The sequence below is a fragment of the Hesperophylax consimilis genome, chromosome 1 (assembly GCF_061612785.1).
Source record: "Hesperophylax consimilis isolate HC1 chromosome 1, BYU_Hcon_1.0, whole genome shotgun sequence".
In the NCBI taxonomy this organism is placed as follows: Eukaryota; Metazoa; Arthropoda; class Insecta; order Trichoptera; family Limnephilidae; genus Hesperophylax; species Hesperophylax consimilis.
The window spans coordinates 26,739,240-26,760,597 of record NC_142836.1 but is presented as its reverse complement, the minus strand read 5'-3'; the positions used below and the strand labels follow the sequence as shown (position 1 = coordinate 26,760,597).

The 21,358-nt window shown below is 35.0% G+C and overlaps 1 protein-coding gene across 3 annotated transcripts in view; it reads right to left on the bottom strand.

Annotated features, from left to right (window-relative positions):
- Window positions 1-2,882: 2,882 nt before the first annotated feature.
- LOC149426545 (uncharacterized) overlaps window positions 2,883-21,358 on the bottom strand; it is a 142,424-nt gene continuing 123,948 nt past the window's right edge. For all 3 annotated transcript variants that reach the window (XM_089637378.1, XM_089637387.1, XM_089637396.1), the window contains exons 6-7: window positions 3,636-4,167; window positions 2,883-3,221 (exon numbers count right to left, since the gene is read on the bottom strand). In XM_089637378.1, the coding sequence (XP_089493504.1) occupies window positions 3,154-3,221; window positions 3,636-4,167 (600 nt within the window). In that variant the 3' untranslated portion in view covers window positions 2,883-3,153. The remainder of the gene's footprint in view (window positions 3,222-3,635; window positions 4,168-21,358) is intronic.

The following is a 21,358-nucleotide window of genomic DNA, read 5'->3' as shown; positions in this document are numbered from 1 at the left end:
TCCACAAAAGTATACATTTGCATAAAGCGCATTCAAGAGAAGACTCGTTTGTGTTAGTATCGAAAAAAGCTATGGACATCTGTATTAATTGGTACAACCTTGCCAACAAAATAAAAATCATATTATGTTGGCTTTCTTTCATCCAATTGTGCGCTCAAACATATAATTTTTTTTATATATAGTAATTATTTTGTAATACGCATACATAATGCGGATACATGAATACGTTCTCGGTTTGGCAGAAGATCCTAACCAACATCGGCTAAAGCCAGCAGCATCTGTTTTGAATTTTTTTTGTTTAAATTAATCCGCTTCAACTTCTGCTGCCCACCCCTGAATAGAAAGGTGCTTCCTAGTCTTTCTTCGCAACATACCCCAAATAGGTGAGACGTAATTTTAAATAATATTTCCTCTTTGTGGTTTGTTCAGCATTTTCGTAATATATTATTTAGACTATTAATTCTTTACCATCCTACTACAGGCTTCCTAATAGGGTGGTGAAAATTTAAAAAGTATTTTCTCGTTAAGCAAAAAAAAACAAAAAAATAAATTTTATTTTAGTACAATACTGTTGGCCCAGCAACACAGTAAAAATAATCTATGAAAATATTTCTCAATGTACGGGAATGAAAAGGAGTCATAGTTTCAACTCGTAAAACATTGAAGGAAATTTCGCCTTAAAGTTTTCCAAATAAGTAAGAAACCTTCGCAGCATATTTTCCGCCGTTCATCAACGTCTATTCTTTATTACTTTCACAGACCAATTCTTTCGTTTACCTATAAATCATGAAATTATCTCCTCGGCTCGAAGTCAAATTGATTAACAGTAAGTACATTTTCCAGCGTGTTTCTTGAAAAATAAACGAGTTTTTCCGAAGCAATATTTCAGATTTTTCGCATCATTCTCTTGATAAATGTAGACAGCCTTGACTTGTAGGAAATATGAGACATTTAATACACGGAAGCCAATAGTTAAAAAATGTAAGCAAATAAAATCTTTAGTTTTTTTCCCTCGTGAAATACGATATATTTGATTATTAATTTATATTTATAATACTTATACTTTCTGAATAGAAAGGTGCTTCCTAGTCTTTCTTCGCAACATACCCCAAATAGGTGAGACGTAATTTTAAATAATATTTCCTCTTTGTGGTTTGTTCAGCATTTTCGTAATATATTATTTAGACTATTAATTCTTTACCATCCTACTACAGGCTTCCTAATAGGGTGGTGAAAATTTAAAAAGTATTTTCTCGTTAAGCAAAAAAAAACAAAAAAATAAATTTTATTTTAGTACAATACTGTTGGCCCAGCAACACAGTAAAAATAATCTATGAAAATATTTCTCAATGTACGGGAATGAAAAGGAGTCATAGTTTCAACTCGTAAAACATTGAAGGAAATTTCGCCTTAAAGTTTTCCAAATAAGTAAGAAACCTTCGCAGCATATTTTCCGCCGTTCATCAACGTCTATTCTTTATTACTTTCACAGACCAATTCTTTCGTTTACCTATAAATCATGAAATTATCTCCTCGGCTCGAAGTCAAATTGATTAACAGTAAGTACATTTTCCAGCGTGTTTCTTGAAAAATAAACGAGTTTTTCCGAAGCAATATTTCAGATTTTTCGCATCATTCTCTTGATAAATGTAGACAGCCTTGACTTGTAGGAAATATGAGACATTTAATACACGGAAGCCAATAGTTAAAAAATGTAAGCAAATAAAATCTTTAGTTTTTTTCCCTCGTGAAATACGATATATTTGATTATTAATTTATATTTATATTATTTTGATAGTAGTTACTGACGTCTTCTGTTCATTGTGGTGTAGAGTTTCATATCCTGTAGGTACTTACATATTACGGGGATCGAACATTTTCAGCGTAAAGTAAGATATTGTTTTTAAAAATTTTAACCTTCGTAATGCTGTAAAAATAATACTAAAATATTTTCAGACAATCATTTATTATTTATAACATTATATTACAAACACCTTAAGAAACTATTTACAAATTTTATAAAGTATAATACGAGATTATTGATTTAATCTACAGTTTTCATTTAAATTTAAACTACCCTCAGTTTTTCTATAACACATAGGTTTATGTGTTAGAAAAATGTATTTACATGGAATGTTTCACTAACATTTATATTATTTATGCCTTTTTGTATAAAAAAAGTAAAAACAAATATCGGACCATTTATTCTCAAGAGTTCATCTAATATAATGTTTTTCCATGAAAATGGTTTTGATTTCGAAAATAACCATGTTTTTTGGAGCTGTTGTTGGCAAAAAAACATAATTTTATTCTACGAAAGGAATATCTATTTGCAAATGTTTTTTTTTTATTTCTGCGTTTGAAATTAAAAACAACAACGCTCTATTAATAAATGAAATTGAAGAATCGATTTGCTATGGAAATATTTAAAAAAAATAACCAATGGTTTTTTATGAAATTCCACCACTACCAATAAAAAATTCAAATAAACATACTATAAAAATTAAAGAATAATATAATTTATACCATCATTGTAATATAGAACTTCACAGTGCTTTCCTGTTTTGAAAATAATTTGCTGTTAAAAATCAAGTAACTATTGACGTTTATACACATTTGAATAAAATTGAAATCATTAGAAAGACAAGGAAAACACAAATTAAAAAAAAAATAGTAATCGGAATCTTTTATTTCCTTAATATTGAGTATAATCAAAAAAGTTGTTTTTATTCTTAAACTTTAAAGAAACAAGTTTTTTATACCAACCAATTTTTAGTAAGAAGAAATTAAATAAATTATATAGATTTCAAGTTAGTTACTTTAAGAAATACATACAAATAAACGTAATAAATAATTTTCATATGAATAAGTTTGTCGTTATATTGGATTACTCTGTATGGTAGTAACATTAAAAAACTTGTTTTGTATAATTTAGTAATATTCCTGAACACTTTTTTGTATTTATAACAAAAAACACTTTTAAAAACTTTTTTGAATTTTGAGATTTTTATTTATCTATTCTGTGAATTATTGTCAAGAATGTAGCACATTGAATGAATAATAACTGTACACGAAGATCATTATTTGAACACATTCAATTTTAAGATTAGAAACGACGATGGTATGGAGACAGTTGGAACGAAAGGGAATTCCTCAGATGTGCAGAAACAGAACAGGAAGTAGAAAATGCATCATTCTTGCCGTGGAGACACTTCTTGCTCCTGGAATAAAAAATGCACATTTTTTAATTATAATTAAGTTAAATTCGTTTTCTACAAGTCCTATGATAAGTCGAGTGGATAAAAACAAATTGGTTTATCAGCGTTACCACAAGTATGACTTTGATCTTTTGGGCAGTAGAGAAATTGGTTTTATAATAGTTTATTTTAGCAGTACTATGCCGTGTTGCGCTACTTTCTTTGGCCAACGTTTCGGACAGCAAATATCCGTACTAGATATTTCCTACACATTTTGACTAAAAAAATAATTATGTAGTTTGATTAGGTATTTTGGCCTTAAATCAATATTTAGGTTTTGTGTGAAAAAGGCCGCGCAGCCGTTCCCCTTAATAAATAATCTATATTTAATAGGAGTATGTTTTCAGCGAGTTCAGTAACATTAAAAGGCATCCTTACCGCTAGAACTCTCTCTGGTTCCCAGCACGGAGGCAATCTGCGGCTTCTCTCCATCCAAGATGAGGTGAGCTTGAGCATTGTAGAGTGAAAACACTGTGGCCTTGCATGTCAGAGTCAGCCTCCCTTGCAGAAAGCTCTCGGGACCGATGGCCAGCACCAGCGAGGAGGCGCTGCTCCTCTTCACCACCGCTCCCTGCTTGGCCACCGCCATCTCAAACATAGACTTCTTCAACTCCTCTTGCGAATCTACCTGGCTGTAGAGTCTCTCTTCCGTACCCTTTTTATGAAATCCTTCATCTATATTTCTGTATCCCCCTTCTTGGTTTGTGTTTTTGGCAGGTGTTCCTAAACTGTCTACGTTCCTTTGCCCTCGGAGGACGTATCCGATGTTTTCGGTTTCGGGGTCTTGTTGGCCGAATAGTCTGGTGATGTTCCTGCTTGCTGGCATATAGGAGTGCTCGACACCGGAAGCGGGCCCCCTGGTGGGCTTTTGGTTGGAAGGTGGATCCAGATCCATCGGCGTTCCTTTTACCTGGTGGAAAATAATACAAATATTCATTGGACACGTACATTGCTTTTGTTTTGGAATTGAGGGATTTTTTCATCTAAGGGCGTGGTTTTTCATTATAAATATAAGTATTTATATACAAGGTAATCGTCGCTGTGGCATGCAGTTTTATAAAGACAAAAAAGCTGTGCCTACCCTAAGAAAAACGAACCATTAAAATAATTTAATGCATATAATCATCCTGTATTAAAATAGGTAATCAATTCGTGTGCTCATTTATTCATTTGGCCATAAAAAATAGTGTACTATAATATTATAATACTTAATTGCCATTTTCAAATATTGAATGCATTTTTCCCATCCAAATATTACACAAAACCTGCCTTAGTTTAAAGAGCAATGCATTTATTTTTATTAGCTACACGCAGGAGGCCACGAGGAAATATTTTTCTTCAAGGCCTATATCATCTTATGAGATGCTGTGTAGAGGATGTTTTTAACGAAAGATAGGGAGGATAGGTCAAGAGAATCCTGCTGGAGAGTACAAAGATCTTCCTCAACCAGTCTCTACAAATCCGTTCCGCCTCACAGTTGGTGGGCAGAAGCATCCGCCGCCAAGACCTAGCCAATCCTCATTCCATCTAAGTCACCAAACGTAGCGAACCACTTGGGGTGAGCTATGACAGATTTGTTAGTATCAAATAAATGATTCTTGGGGCGGCGGTACCTATAACCACCTTCCGAATTGAGTGTCATGTGAATGCCATTGATGGTCGGATAGCTATAATAGTTTGACTCTCTAGCGTGTTTGCTTGCGTTTTTCAAAACTCTTGATTTTGGAATATAACCAGCATATTGTTTTTTACTTAACTAAAATAAACATTTGAAATATTATGTTCGCCTTGTCTCAAACTTAGTCTGCAGTCCATAGATAAAAAATAATAAACTTTGTTAGTAAACAAACTAGGCTTACACCCTTCAAGGGTGTTCTAGGCCATCATTTTAAATTGTGGAGAGAGTGGAGGTGAATTTATATATTATTTTTGTTTAAATTCGCAAATTTCAAAAGTATATCGAAGATTGGAGTCGAATTCAGACAATTTTAAATAAGGCTTGATAGAAAATTTCCCAAATACAAGAAATCATTTGAAGCAAAACACAAAAGTAAGTTTTACAAACTCAAGGACGCCTGCAAAATATTTCGGCAGATTTCCTACCGATCTCAGCAGTTGTTTCTAAGGGAAGGGAGTTTTTTTACGGCAGATCGTATAGCAAAAAGGCGCCGGGCGTAGCTCGGGAACTACGCGCCGTCGCTCTAGGCGGAGAGTGCACACTCAAGCTGTAAGCGCCATCGCGCCGCGTAATAGAGAAATTGCTCGGAGGCGGACATTGGATATCGGTTAAAATACTATTTGAGCCATGAAAAACTATTTAAATTTGTTTTTATCGAATGCTTTAATTGCTGGATTGCTATTAGATTATTAGATTACTCTATTCCTATTAGTATTAATTTTTTATTGTGTTAAAAATGTGACTGCTTGACCATTTCCCAATATAATATATTATTCAGATCAGAAAATATCTGAACACGTGTTCGATGCTGGTCCAAATAAATGTAACGGAGGAGATTCGAATATATTATTACTTTGAATAACACGTATTCTCACTTTCTCATTCGTGGTTTTGATAGTTTGTTATGAAATTTGTCAAATCATTTGTTATAGTCCTTTAGTTCCATTTTTAACAGGAAAACTGAACTAAAGGGTAGATATTAAAGTGTCTTAGACAGATGAACGGGAAACAAAAGGTTAAAATTGACATGTATGATGCTTTTTTTTAAATTCTTAAATGAAATAATAAAATAATATAATTAAATATAATGTAGTAGTTATTAAGTACACAAAAATTGTAATTCATAAAATTCACTGAATAGAAAACAAAAAAAAAATATATATATATATATTAGTATAAAAAAGGTATAGTATATTATCCTCCACACTAGGAGTTCAGCTGTGTAAAGAAAATAAAGTCCTGGATAAGTCCCTGTATTCAACAATTATATGTAACTAGCAGTTAAAAACCCGCTCCGCGGGTTTTTTTCTGCTAGGCCCTGCGGGCGGCTCTTCGTTGGGCTTCGCCCATTTTAAGTGATATTAACAACAGTTACATTTAATAGATAGATATTAGGACGTTCACAGAGAGAGGGTGAGTATATATATTGTTAAAACACGGAACAGAAAGGAGTTAATTAATAATAACATGCTAAATTTACGCATAATAAGAATGACAGTTGTTTGAATAAATTAAATTTTACGTATTTGTGATCGATTATTTCAAATGAAACACTATTATTGACTACATGTCTACAACTGATATTAACTGTTATCTTAGGTACCTAATATAATTAGCTCATAGGAGACTTGCAGTGCTTAAATATGTGTTACAACCGTCAATGTCTATAAGTTGAATCAATATCGTTTAGTTTGTCACAATTAAAGATAGTTATAACAAAGTTGACTTAAATAATAGATTATTACATATTGATTAATTGTACCCGTGTTTATGAATAAAAGGAGGGTAATTGTGAGATGAGATTAGAAGTCGGTTTAATTAAAAGGTGTTAATTTTACTCCAACTGGTGGTAATTCTTTACCTACAACTGTTACTGTATCTAATAAAGTTTAAAGTTAGATTATATATACAACATCATCAGGAGAGTAAAAATCTATATATAAAGGTAGATTATTACAATATAGCGCCCCTGAGGTGATATCTCACAAAAGCGGCGCTATGCAAATTGTCCAATAAATAAATAAATATAATGTTTACATTTTATTGTGTATACACCGAAGTCAAAAATTAAATATAGATTGCAATTGGGAAAGAAGAAGTGGAAGGAGGGAGGGGGGAGGGGTAAGAGTAGGCTGGGTTTATAATAATTAGGAATTACAATATCGTTAGACGGGAAAGACCAGTTGAGTGGGAAAATATTTAAAAGAGAGTTTATAAAAAAATTCTTGTTAATTATATCTGCTTTTATATTAACATGTTTCCTCGTTTCCAAAATTTATATATTATTTATAGTGAAGTATTTTAAGACCTGAAAAAAACAAATAGCATACAACCTTAAAACAATATATCCAAAAGACAAATAGCATTTAATAACGGTTATTCTAATAAATTGATAGTTGAAATACTAAATAAAAAAATTAAATATATTCTCTTCAAACGGTCTTTCTAAAGATAGAAATAAACAATGGCGTAGAATTCTGTTTGTGGATAACGATACTTCTAAAATTATATATAAAAACAATCCTGATACTATTCAACTGGCGTTTTACACTAATAACAATGAAGAAATATATTCTTAATAAGAATGACAGTTGAACAAAAAAATCAGGAGTTTAAAAACTCAACTGGGATGATTGTAATTTCTTTTACAAAGGTAGAACCAATAGAAATTTTGAAGTCAGAACTAAAGAATATCGCACGGCTCTAAATGGAAATAGTGAATCTGAGTTTGCAAATCATCTTTTGAATAATGATCACACTTTCGATAAAAAATTCAGGTCTTAAAATACTTCACTCAGGATATAAAGCATCGCAAATAAATAATTTTGAAATTAGAAAACATGTCAATATAAAATCAGATATAATTAATAAACAAAAAAAATATAAATAATAATGAAAAATGCCATTACAAAGTGATAAACTTCCAGAAGAAATCTGCTTGTTAATCGTAAGTACTCAAATATTGTGAGCTGCATATTTAAATATTCGCGCCATTCATTTGGTTCGTTTTTAGACCGCCAGAGGTGCGCTCTGTCGGCGATCTAATCTAAAGCCGTGCGTATCGGCCATTGAAGGATCGCGTGATTTTTTTATAAACGTCAAACATAATTACGTAACTGTGGATAATTTTCACTGTAATGTAATTAATCCAATGGATTATGAACTTTCTAAAACATATTTTCTTTGATATTATCCAAAAATTATATGAGGAGAAACGATGCTTTTGAAGAATCTCGTATTATTATGAGGCGATCCTATTTTAGTATGAAATCGTGTCATTTTCAAGTTGGCGGAATTTAACCGAAACAGACAATTTAAATTTGACCAATCAGAGGGCCTACACCGTCCAGACGCTGAAGTATTAATACTATCAGATGGTGTTAGGTTTAGTATTCATTCAATTTTACCACGGTAGTCATCAAAATAATAATCAAATAAGTACTGAAAATATTTTTGGGTGATTCTTTTCGAGTAAATTTAAAAACATGTTTTTCAGTCTGAAACTATGAATGGCTTGTAATTTGATAACAAGAAGATGATATTATATTCATAATCATTATAATTTAAAGATGCTTAATCTTTAAAAAAAATTGACAATTTTCCTCTAATTTTTATATGGAGACTTGGATAGTACTTTCGGTGACCAGATAACACACATTTAAAAGTGATATAAATTTTGGTTGAATAGATTACGTAAATAACATTGAGAGGTTAGTTCCTTTTATCATTTTTAATGACTAGGTATATCACCTTTTCAAGGTGTGTTGACTTGCACTTTCACTATTCTTATTCGTCAGAATTTCAAGAAGCTTTTAATAGGAAGCTGCAAGCCTTGTATATTTTTGGTATACCTTATATTGTAGGTAATAGGCATGATAATCGCTTGACAAACGCAATCTAGAAACGTTCAATTTGAAGCATAAAACTTTTATTTTGTAATTACTTTTATAAGAAAGCAAAAAAGTTAATCAAGTGAAACTGTCACAGATAATCTAAGCTATAATAAAGAATTTTTAAAAATTGTTTCCTTTACGCGTTCATACATTTTGATTGAATAAATATTTTATTTAGTAGATTACATTTATATTTTTTATTGAGTAATTTATTATTTTATTTGTATTCTACTCATTCGAAACGATAGGAAACCTTTAATTTATCTAAAGCGTATTTTTTTGTATTCATAATGTACACCGATTCGTTATAATGATTAATCACAATAGTGATTTAGCATTAAGCTTCGCTTTTTTCGAGTTTTTTTTATTTATTTAAAAAAATATATGAACTAATGAACGTGTAATGTGGTACTACGTCTGTTTTTAAGGATGTTTATTTTAAAACTCCATGGATGTACCTACAAGTAGTTATGGAAATAACATTAGCAAACTTTGTTAGTTAATAAAAAGACGTGATAGTTTCATGACGCCCGACCTCAATATTCGAAAGTTTGCTTTATAATTAAGATAAACGATATTCTCTGCAGCAGCATTGTGGCTCATGCATCTTACTTTGAGTTGGAATGTTGCGAGATTAATTCTTGCTGCGTGGCGCTGTTTTGTCTGAATATTTTGATATTGATTATAAAATTTTGTCTCACAAAAATTGTTTTACGACTCTTGTAAAGAACGTTTAGAAATAAAGAGAATAAGCAATTAATTTTCTTAATATACTAACATCTACTAAGATGAGAAAAGTTTTTATGGCTAATCAAATTTCTCAACAGTATAAAACGATGTGTTTAAACGTGCTCGTTTAAATTTAAATTTAAGCGCAAAATCCTGCGATCTCAAAATGAAAACATTCCGCTACATTTGTCAGCGCGCGTATATCAAAAGCGGCTCTGAACGCGGACGTGAATCACGAATACTTTATGCGCAGTTCGGGCCCACAGCCAATAGAAATGGATATTTTATTAACACTTTAAAAGCAGCCGGAGTGCCAATGTAACTGGCCGGTTATGCGCGGCGCCTCTGGGGAGGGAAAATGAAAAATAAACATTCATTAGCGCGCGGGGTTGGGGTTAAAGAACAGAACTGGGCTGTGGAACGTTGTTGGTGGTAGGGGGAGGGGAGGCTGCAGGCGCCGCTAAGAAAGTTACAATAACACGGTAATAATACAACTGATTTGTCTGTCTTCTGCATAATTAATGGGCGTGTTTTTTAAAATTATTTTCCATAGTTTTCATCTTCTTATTGTCTTTGAAATAAATCTCATTAGTTCCTTCAGAATTATCAATCAGTTAGAATTAAAGATTTTATTTTATTTTATTTTTTATTTTATTTTATTTGGATGTGTTATTTTTAAGATGCTTTTATAAACATTTATGAAAACTCAAAATTATGAATCAGATGTTTGGTTTCAATCATCAAACATTTGAGCGATACTATTGATGATCTCTTGCCCCGCTACCCTTCGGCCGAGTTTATTGTTCTGGGGGACTTCAACGTTCATAACGAACCATGGTTGAAGTTCTCAGGCCCAACGGACTCGGCTGGCCGACAGGTGGAATCCTTTGCCATTTGCTACGGATTAGAGCAATTGGTTCAGGAGCCTACAAGGGTTCCTGATGTCCAGACTCACTGCTCCAATCTGTTAGACCTATTCTTAACTACTGTGCCACACGGTTATAAGATTGACGTCACAGCGCCTCTGGGATCATCTGACCACTGCCTAGTGACGACATCAATCCCCGTCAGCCTCAGACCAACCAATGAGAGGCTGAGGAGAAAAGTGTGGCACTATAGGTCAGCAGATTGGTTCGGTATGCGGGCCCATTTCAACGCTTTTCCGTGGTCAGCTGTTTGTTTTCGGACTTCGAACCCTTCAAGATGTGCCCAGGAGATTGGTGAAGTCATCAAATCGGCGATGGATGGCTTCATACAATCGACTACTAAAGAAACTGGTGTGGGCTCAAAGCCGTGGTTCAGTCGACAATGCTCCAAAGCAGTCCGACGAAAAAACGCGGCTTACCGAGCCTACAACACATCTCGAACGCCCGAAAGCAGATCAGCATACAACAAATCGGCAAAGGAATGCAAGAGAATCATCAATAGGTCGAAATTCGAACACGACCTGCAGATCAGCAAAAAGCTGGCTGCCTGCCCGCATGGCAGCAGAGCATTCTGGTCGCTTGCGGGCTCAATAGGTCGAAATTTTTGCAAACCCAGTTTGCCACCTTTTACCAGACCTGACGGCTCACTAGCAAACACCGCCACCGAAAAGGCTAACTTATTAGGGAAAATGTTTGCGGAAAACTCGACCCTCGACGACGGGGGTGCTGTTCCGCCGTCGGTTCCTCACTGCGGCTTCTATATGAAAAAGCTGAGGATCCGGTATCGGGATGTACTCCACGTCATACGGGGGCTCGATGTTAACAAAGCTAGTGGACCTGATGGAATACCTGCCCTGGTATTGCAGAGGTGTGCTGCGGAAATAGTTCCAGTTTTGACAAAGCTCTTCAAAATGTCCCTGAAGTGTGGCACTGTGCCCTCTGGTTGGAAAAAAGCGGTCATTCACCCTATTCCCAAGAAAGGTGACCGCTCCAACCCGGCCAACTACCGCCCCATAGCGATCACATCAGTTCTGTCCAAAGTGATGGAACGTGTGATCAACGACAAACTGCTCACATACCTCGAGAAGAACAAAATTATCAACGACCGTCAATACGGATTCCGGCGGAACCGCTCGTGCGGTGATCTTCTCGCGTATGTGACGCATGTTTGGGGGCGGTGCCTGGAACGTCACGGTGAGACCCAAACGGTCGCACTAGACATATCCAAGGCCTTTGACCGGGTCTGGCACCGAGGACTTGTCAACAAATTGCATTCTTACGGACTTCCCGCATCCCTGTGTACGTGGATTGCTGACTTTTTAAGGGATAGGTCGATTCAGGCGGTTGCTGACGGTTTCACCTCTTCCTCGCACTCCATAAATGCTGGCGTCCCACAGGGATCGGTTCTGTCTCCGACTTTGTTTTTGTTGCACATCAATGACCTTTTGACATGTGCACCGATTCATTGTTACGCGGATGACAGTACAGTTCATGATAGCTTTTTATTTGACAAGCCCCCAAAGGGCACACAAACTCCAACGGCTCGGAGGGCTTTGAAGCAGAGAATGGACGGTTATCTCGAGAGTATTTCCTCCTGGGGTAAAAATAATCTCGTCGAAGTTAATTTTTCAAAGACCCAATCCTGTCTGATTACGTCTAAAAGGGATCCAAATGATAATCTAGTCTCCTTCAACGGAAGCAATCTTCCGAACAGGCCTTCCATTGATATGCTTGGTGTAACTATAAGTGACCAGCTCAGGTACGGGGGCTCCATCGAAGCCAGAATAAAGTTGGCCTCTCAGAAGCTGGGCGTACTGTACAGGGCCCGCAGATACTTTAATAGTACACAACTGCTCACCCTGTACAAATCGCAAGTACGCCCTACTGTCGAATTTGGCAGCCATCTCTGGTCTGGAGCCCCAAAATACCTGTGCAGAAACGGGCGGTCCGTTTGATAGATTCCCCAATCTTAACAAACGGACTGCAATCTTTAGAGCACAGGCGTCAAGTAGGTATGCTGTCCTTGTTCTATCGGTATTACAATGGAAGATGCTCTGAGGAACTAGCGTCATTGATCCCTTCGGCACCGGTGCGTAGTCGGGATACACGCCAAACGCGCGCCCAACATTTGTACACAGTTGACACTTGTCACATGAGAACGGGTCGCTTCTACGATTCGTTCTTAAGTTCAACAGCTCGGCTGTGGAACGAACTGCCGGCCTCTGTGTTTCCTCCCTCCTACAACATGGGACTCTTCAAGACCCATGTTCACTCCTTCCTCTCCAAAAAAAGACCCTCCACACAGCATCCCCAAAGATGACATAGGCCCCGAGGGAAATTATTTTCTTCAGGGCCTCCTGTGTGGAGTAAATATAAAAAAAAAAAAAAAAATATATATATATCTTCTGGGGTGTTTTACGTTTTATGGGTAATACATTTATTTACTGTCACTCATCGAACTGAAAGTATAACTATCGAATGTTTATTTTAAAAACAATTTTTTTTTTATGGAAGTCGCAAGACGGAACACCCCTTGAATGGTTAACTTTGCCAAATGTTATTTGCATGATAATTTGAACTGATATTATAAACTAATGCAAATATTTTTAGCTGGTAACGTCAATTCCACAAGAAAACCTTTCACAAAATAAAATAGAAAAAATGTTGGTACTCTATGTAGCAGAAATAATAAAGAAAATAAGACTTAATGCTAAACTCTTTATGTAAGCACGTGATCAGTTGGTTCGATACAAATGAATTAATTAGTGTTCTAGAAGCATTATTCGTACCTATCATTCACTCTCTGATCTTCTCTCCGAGATTCATCCGTCTGAACCCAATCTCAGGTCTCCTTGAACCCAGCCGTAATATGGTTCTAATGTGGCATTTAGATGAGGTAGGGGGAATTACTCGATCATATTAATACAGCAACTATCCTTTTCTTCGAAAACAGAACACAAATGAGTCTAACCTCTGTGGAATATTGTAGAGTAATCAAAATTTTCTAATGAATAATATTGCAATATTAAACTCTCTCATTCAAAATTTAGGCGTATTAGATCTGTCAAAGAATTTATAAATGAAAATGCAAAAATCAGTCATTTTAAATACATGTGGGATTACGAAAGATTTTTTAAATATTTAAACCGATCCCTCAGTAGAATTTATAGGTCCAATTAGAAGTTCTACCGAGCCGAACCCTCTGATATGAAAATATCTGGAGGCGGTGAATTATTTTCCCATTTGATCTCTGGTGATTTGACATGTTGTTCTTGTATTATTTTGTATTTACTATGCTTATATAATGCACTTGCATAATGTGGATTGACCAAATAATCATTTGTGTGAAAGGGTTTAGTTTTTTTCTGTGGGGAATCTTCCCCATCGATTTTTATATCGATTTTTAAAATTGTTATTTAATATTTGTACTTAAAGTTGTATTTAAAGATTTAACACAGACATACAGTGGGAAAATTTAAAAAAAAAGAGTGGGTGTCCCCCGGCCCCAATTAAAATGTGTATTTTGCTATAAATAACAAACAAACATTTTTAAAATCCATACATGTTTTCGTGTAAAAGGGTGAATGTTATGATGTATTTTATATGATAGATAGATACCCCTACACAGCTTTTTGCTGGCGACTGTTTTCTGTAAGAAATTTGAACAACATTTCATTTCTAACATCAAACTGTGAATTATGATTTTTTATTAAGAATATAATAACGAAAGGTTTTTTTTATAATTTTCGTAGAAAGCAGTCACTTTTTGGAGTTATATATTAATCAAAATAAAACAATTACTTTGTTATAACCCCGATATTTTATTTATTTTCTTTGTTATGACTGACCGTAACTGTAACTGAATTACTATGTCTTTTAAGTTCATGTTATCTCACTATTATTTTATTTTATGTTGAGTGTAGTTTCACTCTATACGTATATGTTTATAAACAAATACAATACATTTTTAGAATAATTTAATTTAGTACCCTTGTGTTAAGCAAAACCGGTCGGTCATAACAAATCATATAAATAATATTTTGTGGTTATCAACAAAGTTATTGTTTTATTTACATGAAAATGTTTTTCATCCTGATCCAAGATTATTTTTGTTTTTTTTTTAAATCATACGGCACAACATGTACCATTAACATGGTAAAGAGTTTCAAGTAAAAAGTATAAAGTTTATGAAAATATAAAAATACAAAGGTTATGGGTAAAAAAAGTTTGAACAACGTATTAATTAATATAATAAATTATTTTCCATTGATGCCAATCTGAAAAATCCCACAAATAACCGTTATTATCAAATTACAGGTGACTTATGTAGCGTAGCTTTCTATTTGTTGTCAGAATAACCACTTATTGTTTATGGTTCAAGAAGACAAAAAGAAAAAAAATGATTGTTATAAAATCAATAATCACTTAAGTGAGAACTTTAGTAAAAACAACATAAATGTAACACTCTCAGTTAAAAAAAAAAAACAACAAGGCAGTTAAAATACCTGGATCCAAAAAAAAAATAGACGGATTCGAAAACATTCTCATATCAAACAACTATGTTTTGCATGTGCAGGAATAAAGAGTTTGCATGTGGGTTTGATGTATGCATTACATATTATAATAAATACATTATATAAATAAAATTGATTAATCAGAAACTAAATCATGAAATACATTTCTTAAAATACGCAAAATCGATCTTATGATTAATTATCTTGTTGCAACCTGTTTTTAAAATTTGATTCATTGAGTGTACGTAAACAGTTTGCAAATGTTTTTATATAAAATTGTAAACAACTTTACCTTACTGAATGTTATAAATTATTGAATGGAATTGAATTGAAAATACCCACGCGGCACACGCATTTGTGATTTTAATGAAAAATATTTAATACGACTTCGAATAAAAATGCTTAGATTGTGTTCAACATAATATAATTACATTCTCTCTAAAGTAGATATCTTCAATTGAAAAATAAAATACATGTAAATTCTCTGTTAAAAATGTATTCTTATCCCAAATTAACCAAAGTACATACATTATGCGGTAACTCTTGTTGTAGTTTAAAATAAAATGTAGTAGCTGTACTGTACAGTTATTACATACATAATGTGTTACTGTAGTAATGAAATCTAAAATAAACCAATTAATAAACCAATAATATCATAAAATTTTGTTTTCGAAATAAAAAAAGGTTTCGGTGATTTAATCTACACTATCATAAACTACAGTTATTGAATAAATTATGCTTAGTTACTTATCTTTTGATTCTTGCAAATGAAAATAATATTTGTTTTATGCATCTTTTATATGATAACATACTTTCTTCAGTATTGATATCAAAGTATTCATTTTCTAATCTAATTAAGCGCATTAGTGATAGTTTTGTTACAACAATATGGTGATTTGAGTCGAGTTGGTCTACTAGGTACATGATAATTTATCAACGAGACTAGTTCAGGGGAGTCGAACCAGTTACTGTTTATTTTAAATTTAAAAAAAATAATCCATTTAGTGGAAGCTACAAGCAAAAATGTGTATATTCTTGGTATACCTTATATTGTAGGTAATAGGCATTAAAATCGCTTGACAAACGGAGTCTAGGAACGTTAGATTTCAAGCACAAAACTGGGTTTTATTTAGCTTACATAATATATTTTTTATTGAAAATTTTATTTTTTTATTTGTATTCTACTCAAGCAAAACGATAGTAACACCTTCAATTTATCTGAAGCATATTTTTTGGTGTTTATAATTTACATCAATTTGTTATAAAGATTAATCAAAATAGTGATTTAGCATTAAGCTTCGCCTTAACGATTCGTCATATATACGATAATAGTCGCAATGTTTGCAAGAGAAAATCATAATTAATGTCGTCCGCGGGAATTCCTAATTAAAAATCAATTGATTGGATAAATTTTCGTTGGATCCTTTCAATGTGATGACTGATGTATGAAGGGGTATAAGAATGAAAGGGTAGAGGATTTGTATTCTAAGTGGTTTCTAACAAGAGTTGTATAAATTATTTTTAACGTAAGGAAATTTTTAAAATCCCTAAGGAATATCTAAATATTCTTAGAATGAAGCCCAATATTTTCATTGCCTTACTAGTAATCATATTAATGTGATCAGTAAATGTTAATTTAGAATCAAAGGTTATTCTAATGTCTTTTACTTAAGATAAAGACAATAAGCTATGGTTATTCAGTGTATTAATATATTTGATTTTAATATATAATATTTAACATATTTTATTTTGAAAAAAACTCAGATTAGATATTTTGTAATATTAAATATGAGTTTGTTAATGCAAATGAAGAATTCATGACAATTATGACTCATACTATTAATAAAACAGCATCCAATGTAATTTTGCATAGAAGGGTTAGAGAAAAAATATTTAAAAAAACTTTACGGATAAACAGTAACAAAAATCAAACGTATAAACCTCTTAGTTATATAATATGTTACAGCCAACAGTTTCTACCAAAACGAAGCCTCAATAACTCCAGACAAATGGAATACAAGTTTATCGCAATGGAGTTATTACGACATGTGAGAGAGAGAAGCAACAAAAAAATAGAGCCAGCCTAGTGTATGGCGGGGATACAAGAGAGTTGACTGGAGACTTGTTATTATTAAGTTAGTGTTCTTTGATTTTAAACATGGATTCCCTGATTTTTCTTTTCACTATACGATGGTTAATAACTCTCCGCGTGTCTGTAGGGTGCGACAGACCCATGGCATATAAATACAGCTGTAACTATGTGAAATATTGCTCGCGAATTTCATGCGCTTAGTGAGCTACGCTAGCATTACATGACGAAAAGTTAGTTCTAACCACGCTGCCCTCAGAAGCATACGTCGTCAAAATCCACGCGGGTCTCAGTAGATTTTTTTTTTGTAAATTCCATTTTCTTTAAGAAGTTTTATATTTTTTCACGATTCCCACTATTCACAATAAGTGTGGGACTAACCGCAGAGGATATTTAAGCACCATTTATTTAAAAATATCATGATTCCGAAGAAAGTGATTGATTCACTTACATTCCAAGATAAAGCATGTATGTTATATTTTTTCAAAGCACCCAATTTTTTTCTGTCAAAAATTTTTCTTTTTCCAAGCCAAAAATTCAAACAAACTTAGTCATAAAATTTTTTTTCTAGTAAAATATTGAAAAATGGTTGTGGTATAACACAGCGAGTAATTTTAATTTTATCATTTTTTAAGTTTTACGCAATTATAAAAAAAGCATTACATTATTTTTAGATAACAAATTGCGGTTTTGTTTTTGGCTCACGGTAAACAAAGGAGTTACGATTTGTGGAAGTTTTTTTTTATTTATAAAGACCATAAATTTTAAAAAGAAACTATATTGTTTACAAATAAAAAATAATCGATTGCTTATCACCGGGTTCACAGACCGGCATGCGGAGGGTTAACCAGAATGGTTTTTACAAAGAACGTTAAATATTGGTTAATTTCAAATAATATGTTTGAAAAGCCAGTTTCATATGGGAGGAAACAAGAGAAAGAAATGCAGATATTCTTTCTTTAAATTGACGACATTTGAGGCTACTCGCAAATAAATCAAAATCTCTACAGTTGACTGACTTAACGTCGTTTGGAAACTGCTCTCATGCACTGTCACTACGAAATTTTGAAAGTTTCACAGAAAGCAAATGAGGTTCTAAGGTATCAATCAATAAAAGTGACTGAAAAAGATCCATTGCAGTTTCATATTATTCCATGCGAATACATATTGCATTTTATTGATGATTCAGAAGATTTCTAGACTAGAAACCTTTCTATAACCTACAAAATAAGTATAAAAGTTAGTATTGGTTTTCATTTCTTGGATTAAGAATTTCATCACATATAAAAATAAAGAGAAAAAATCAATTTAGACTAACTTTAAAATATAGGCACAAAAGATTATTGTCATCAATTTTCTCCCTCGAACATTTCTTAGAAGAAAAGTGAATTTGCAATTACCAAGCCTTTTCATGTATTTCTTGTTTGACATTATATTTTAAACATTCCGTTGATATTTGGTATTTATAAATACATCGATTTGAATTTCACTTTTGTTTTCTTGAATAAATGAATGAATTCAAATCTTGGAAGTGGAAATGAACCCACAAACTGACATCTGATCAAGCCGAAAGTCGGCATATAGACTTATTGTCGATGACGATGCGTTATATCATCTCGACATTCATGCACAAGTTTCAAAACTGTTAAAACGTATTGTAAAATTTCAACAGTTAAATTAAAACAGTCAGTCCCTGGGGACGAAGGTTAAATCCTCAGTCAAGCATTTTTCCTATTCTTTGTAATTGGCTACTAGCCGGTCCTAGAGAAGGTGCACCGAAGTAAAAAATTGAAAAAATATGTATTACAGTAAAAAAGACTATAATTCATCGTGGTTGATTTTTATAAAACTCTTTTATATCTCTTAAATAAAGAAAACTGCGTGTTCTAAAACTAGTAAACCAACTAAAAATCTCACCGTCTCGGGTTATGAAAATAGAACGGAACGCGAATTAACTCAGTTTTGGAACACACCCTGTATCGAACGTCATCAGCATCATCAATATAAAATGTACATCAATTATAAAAAAACACAACAAAATGTCATCATATTTACCACTGTCGAAAACTATGTAAAACCTTCCATAAAACTAATGTTGATAAACCTGCCTTACATAAAGGTAACTCATGTTTAAAAACCTGCCCTGCCGTTTAGCGGTAAATTTTATCGCTCGGACCTAAAAAGCAGTTGTCTCGCTTCAACTCAAGCAACCATCTTACTCTGGCTAGGCAGCCGCTGATTGGCTAAGCACAAAACCTGCTTGAGCGGCCCACGTGTATCCAAAAGATTAGTAAAAAATACAAATTTGCAAACCTTTCCTCTAATAATAGGAAACAATGTTAACTAAATAGTTTTGTACAAAGATACTTGCATGTTAATTAAATAAGCTCGAATAGAAATAAAATATGTTACACGTAAGATAATTATGTACTCAGCGAAATTCTGAAAATGTAACAGAGATTTGGCCACTTATCTTGTAGAATATGTCTTATTATAACCAAATAAAGAATATTGCGACGACGTGGTTTTGGCAGGGCGACAGAGGCAGATAAGGCATAATATTGTAAAATATTCATTTGTTTCTGAGATAAACTTGGTCCATGTAATAACACGGCTAAACTCACGCCAGAAAAATAAATTCCTAAAACACAAAACGAGCCAGCGACGAACCTCGCCGGCCACGCGGTCTTGTAGCGCGTTATAAATAGAGCGCTCACATTTGTACCGGTTCTTTCGCTTCAGACCATGGAACCGTCAACACCTGCTGTCCGCTCTGCCTGACCCGCTTCGCTACCTGGGACCAACACACTGTGTTTGATTTCAACCCGGTTCCCCCCCCCCCGCTCCACTTCCGCTGTCTACTGCAACTGCCTGCTGCTGAACTCGCTGCTCACCGACAAGCCAACGACGCCCCGACGTCGCGGCGCCCCTGCCTCGGGCTTCACTGAGCCTTCCCAACAGCCAGCCTCGGAGAGGGGATCTGCCATTGCCTACTGAACCAGCCAGCGCCCCGCAGAGCCGTTACCGACTGAGCCTGGAGGGATACAAGAAGTTGCACCCGCAATAAAACCAACCGCTTTTAAAAAGGCGTTTTTTTCAATATGCAAATTACAAATGTCGAATATATCGTCTTTCTCAAGACGCATTCATTTATGAAAACATACAAGAGTCGATATTCCATGGATCGAGGGGACTGAACGTTGCCGACTGAGCCAGCCCGCCTGCCAGCCAGTCCCGGAGAGCCTTCCCTCCAGCGTGCGGTCCTGCTCACTGGCCCCGATGTCACAGAGCCGTTACTGACTGACTGACCTTGGACGAATACAAGGAGTTTTACTCGCAATAAAAACCAACCGCTTTTATAAAGGCGTTCTTTTGTTTATGCAAACATATTACAATGGTCGATATTCCCTGCATTTTTATGGTATTTAAAATAACTCTGTAACGGTTCAAATGAAATACCTCAAGTGTTTTATTTGAATCATTACAAAGGACAAAGGTAAATGTGTGCCGGTGCTTATATTTTACAGTTTTTTCTTGTGCAGGAGAACACGTCCCGTACAAAGTGGTCCTTCGAGCCGGATCCACACATCACGCCTTCAGTCCTGCCCCGGTGGAGATGTCATCACCTTGCAGTGGCTGAGAGACCCGGAAGTCATCTAAGATGCCGGTTTCCCGCCCTGAAAGCAGACACCCGCCGGCTCCCGACCGCCTTCCCGCCAGCGTGCGGTTCTGCTGGCTGGAACACCAGCCGATGTCAGAGCAGTCCAGGGGCACCCCCCTCCCACCGAGCCCTGAGCCCTCTCGGCTCGGGCTCCCTCATACCCTGAGCCCTCTTGGCTCGGGCTCCACCGACAGGCCAACGACGCCCTGGCGTCGAGGCGCCTCTGCCTCGAGCTTCCCTGAGCTTGCCGGTGACCGACTCCCCGACGTCGCGGCGCCCCTGCCCCGGGCTTGCCGGTGACCAAGGCCCCGATGTTGCAGCGCCTCTTCTCCGGGCCCACGTGCCTAGGGCCCCCCTGTGCTCGCTGCTCACTGCCCCCGATGTCGCAGCACCTTGGCCCCGGGCCCCACATGGCTCGGGTTTATTTGAGCTTGTTGTCGCTTACCGAGGTATAAAGAGCAGAGGCCTGCGCAACCAGTGACATCCCGGCGGCGGTGATTACACGCAGTCACCGCTCCGGTGAGCAAACAATGCCCACACGGCTTGCACCTGTCTGTCAAACTCTACAACGGAGCTCAATAGCCAGCCAGTATACCAACCCAGCCAATGTA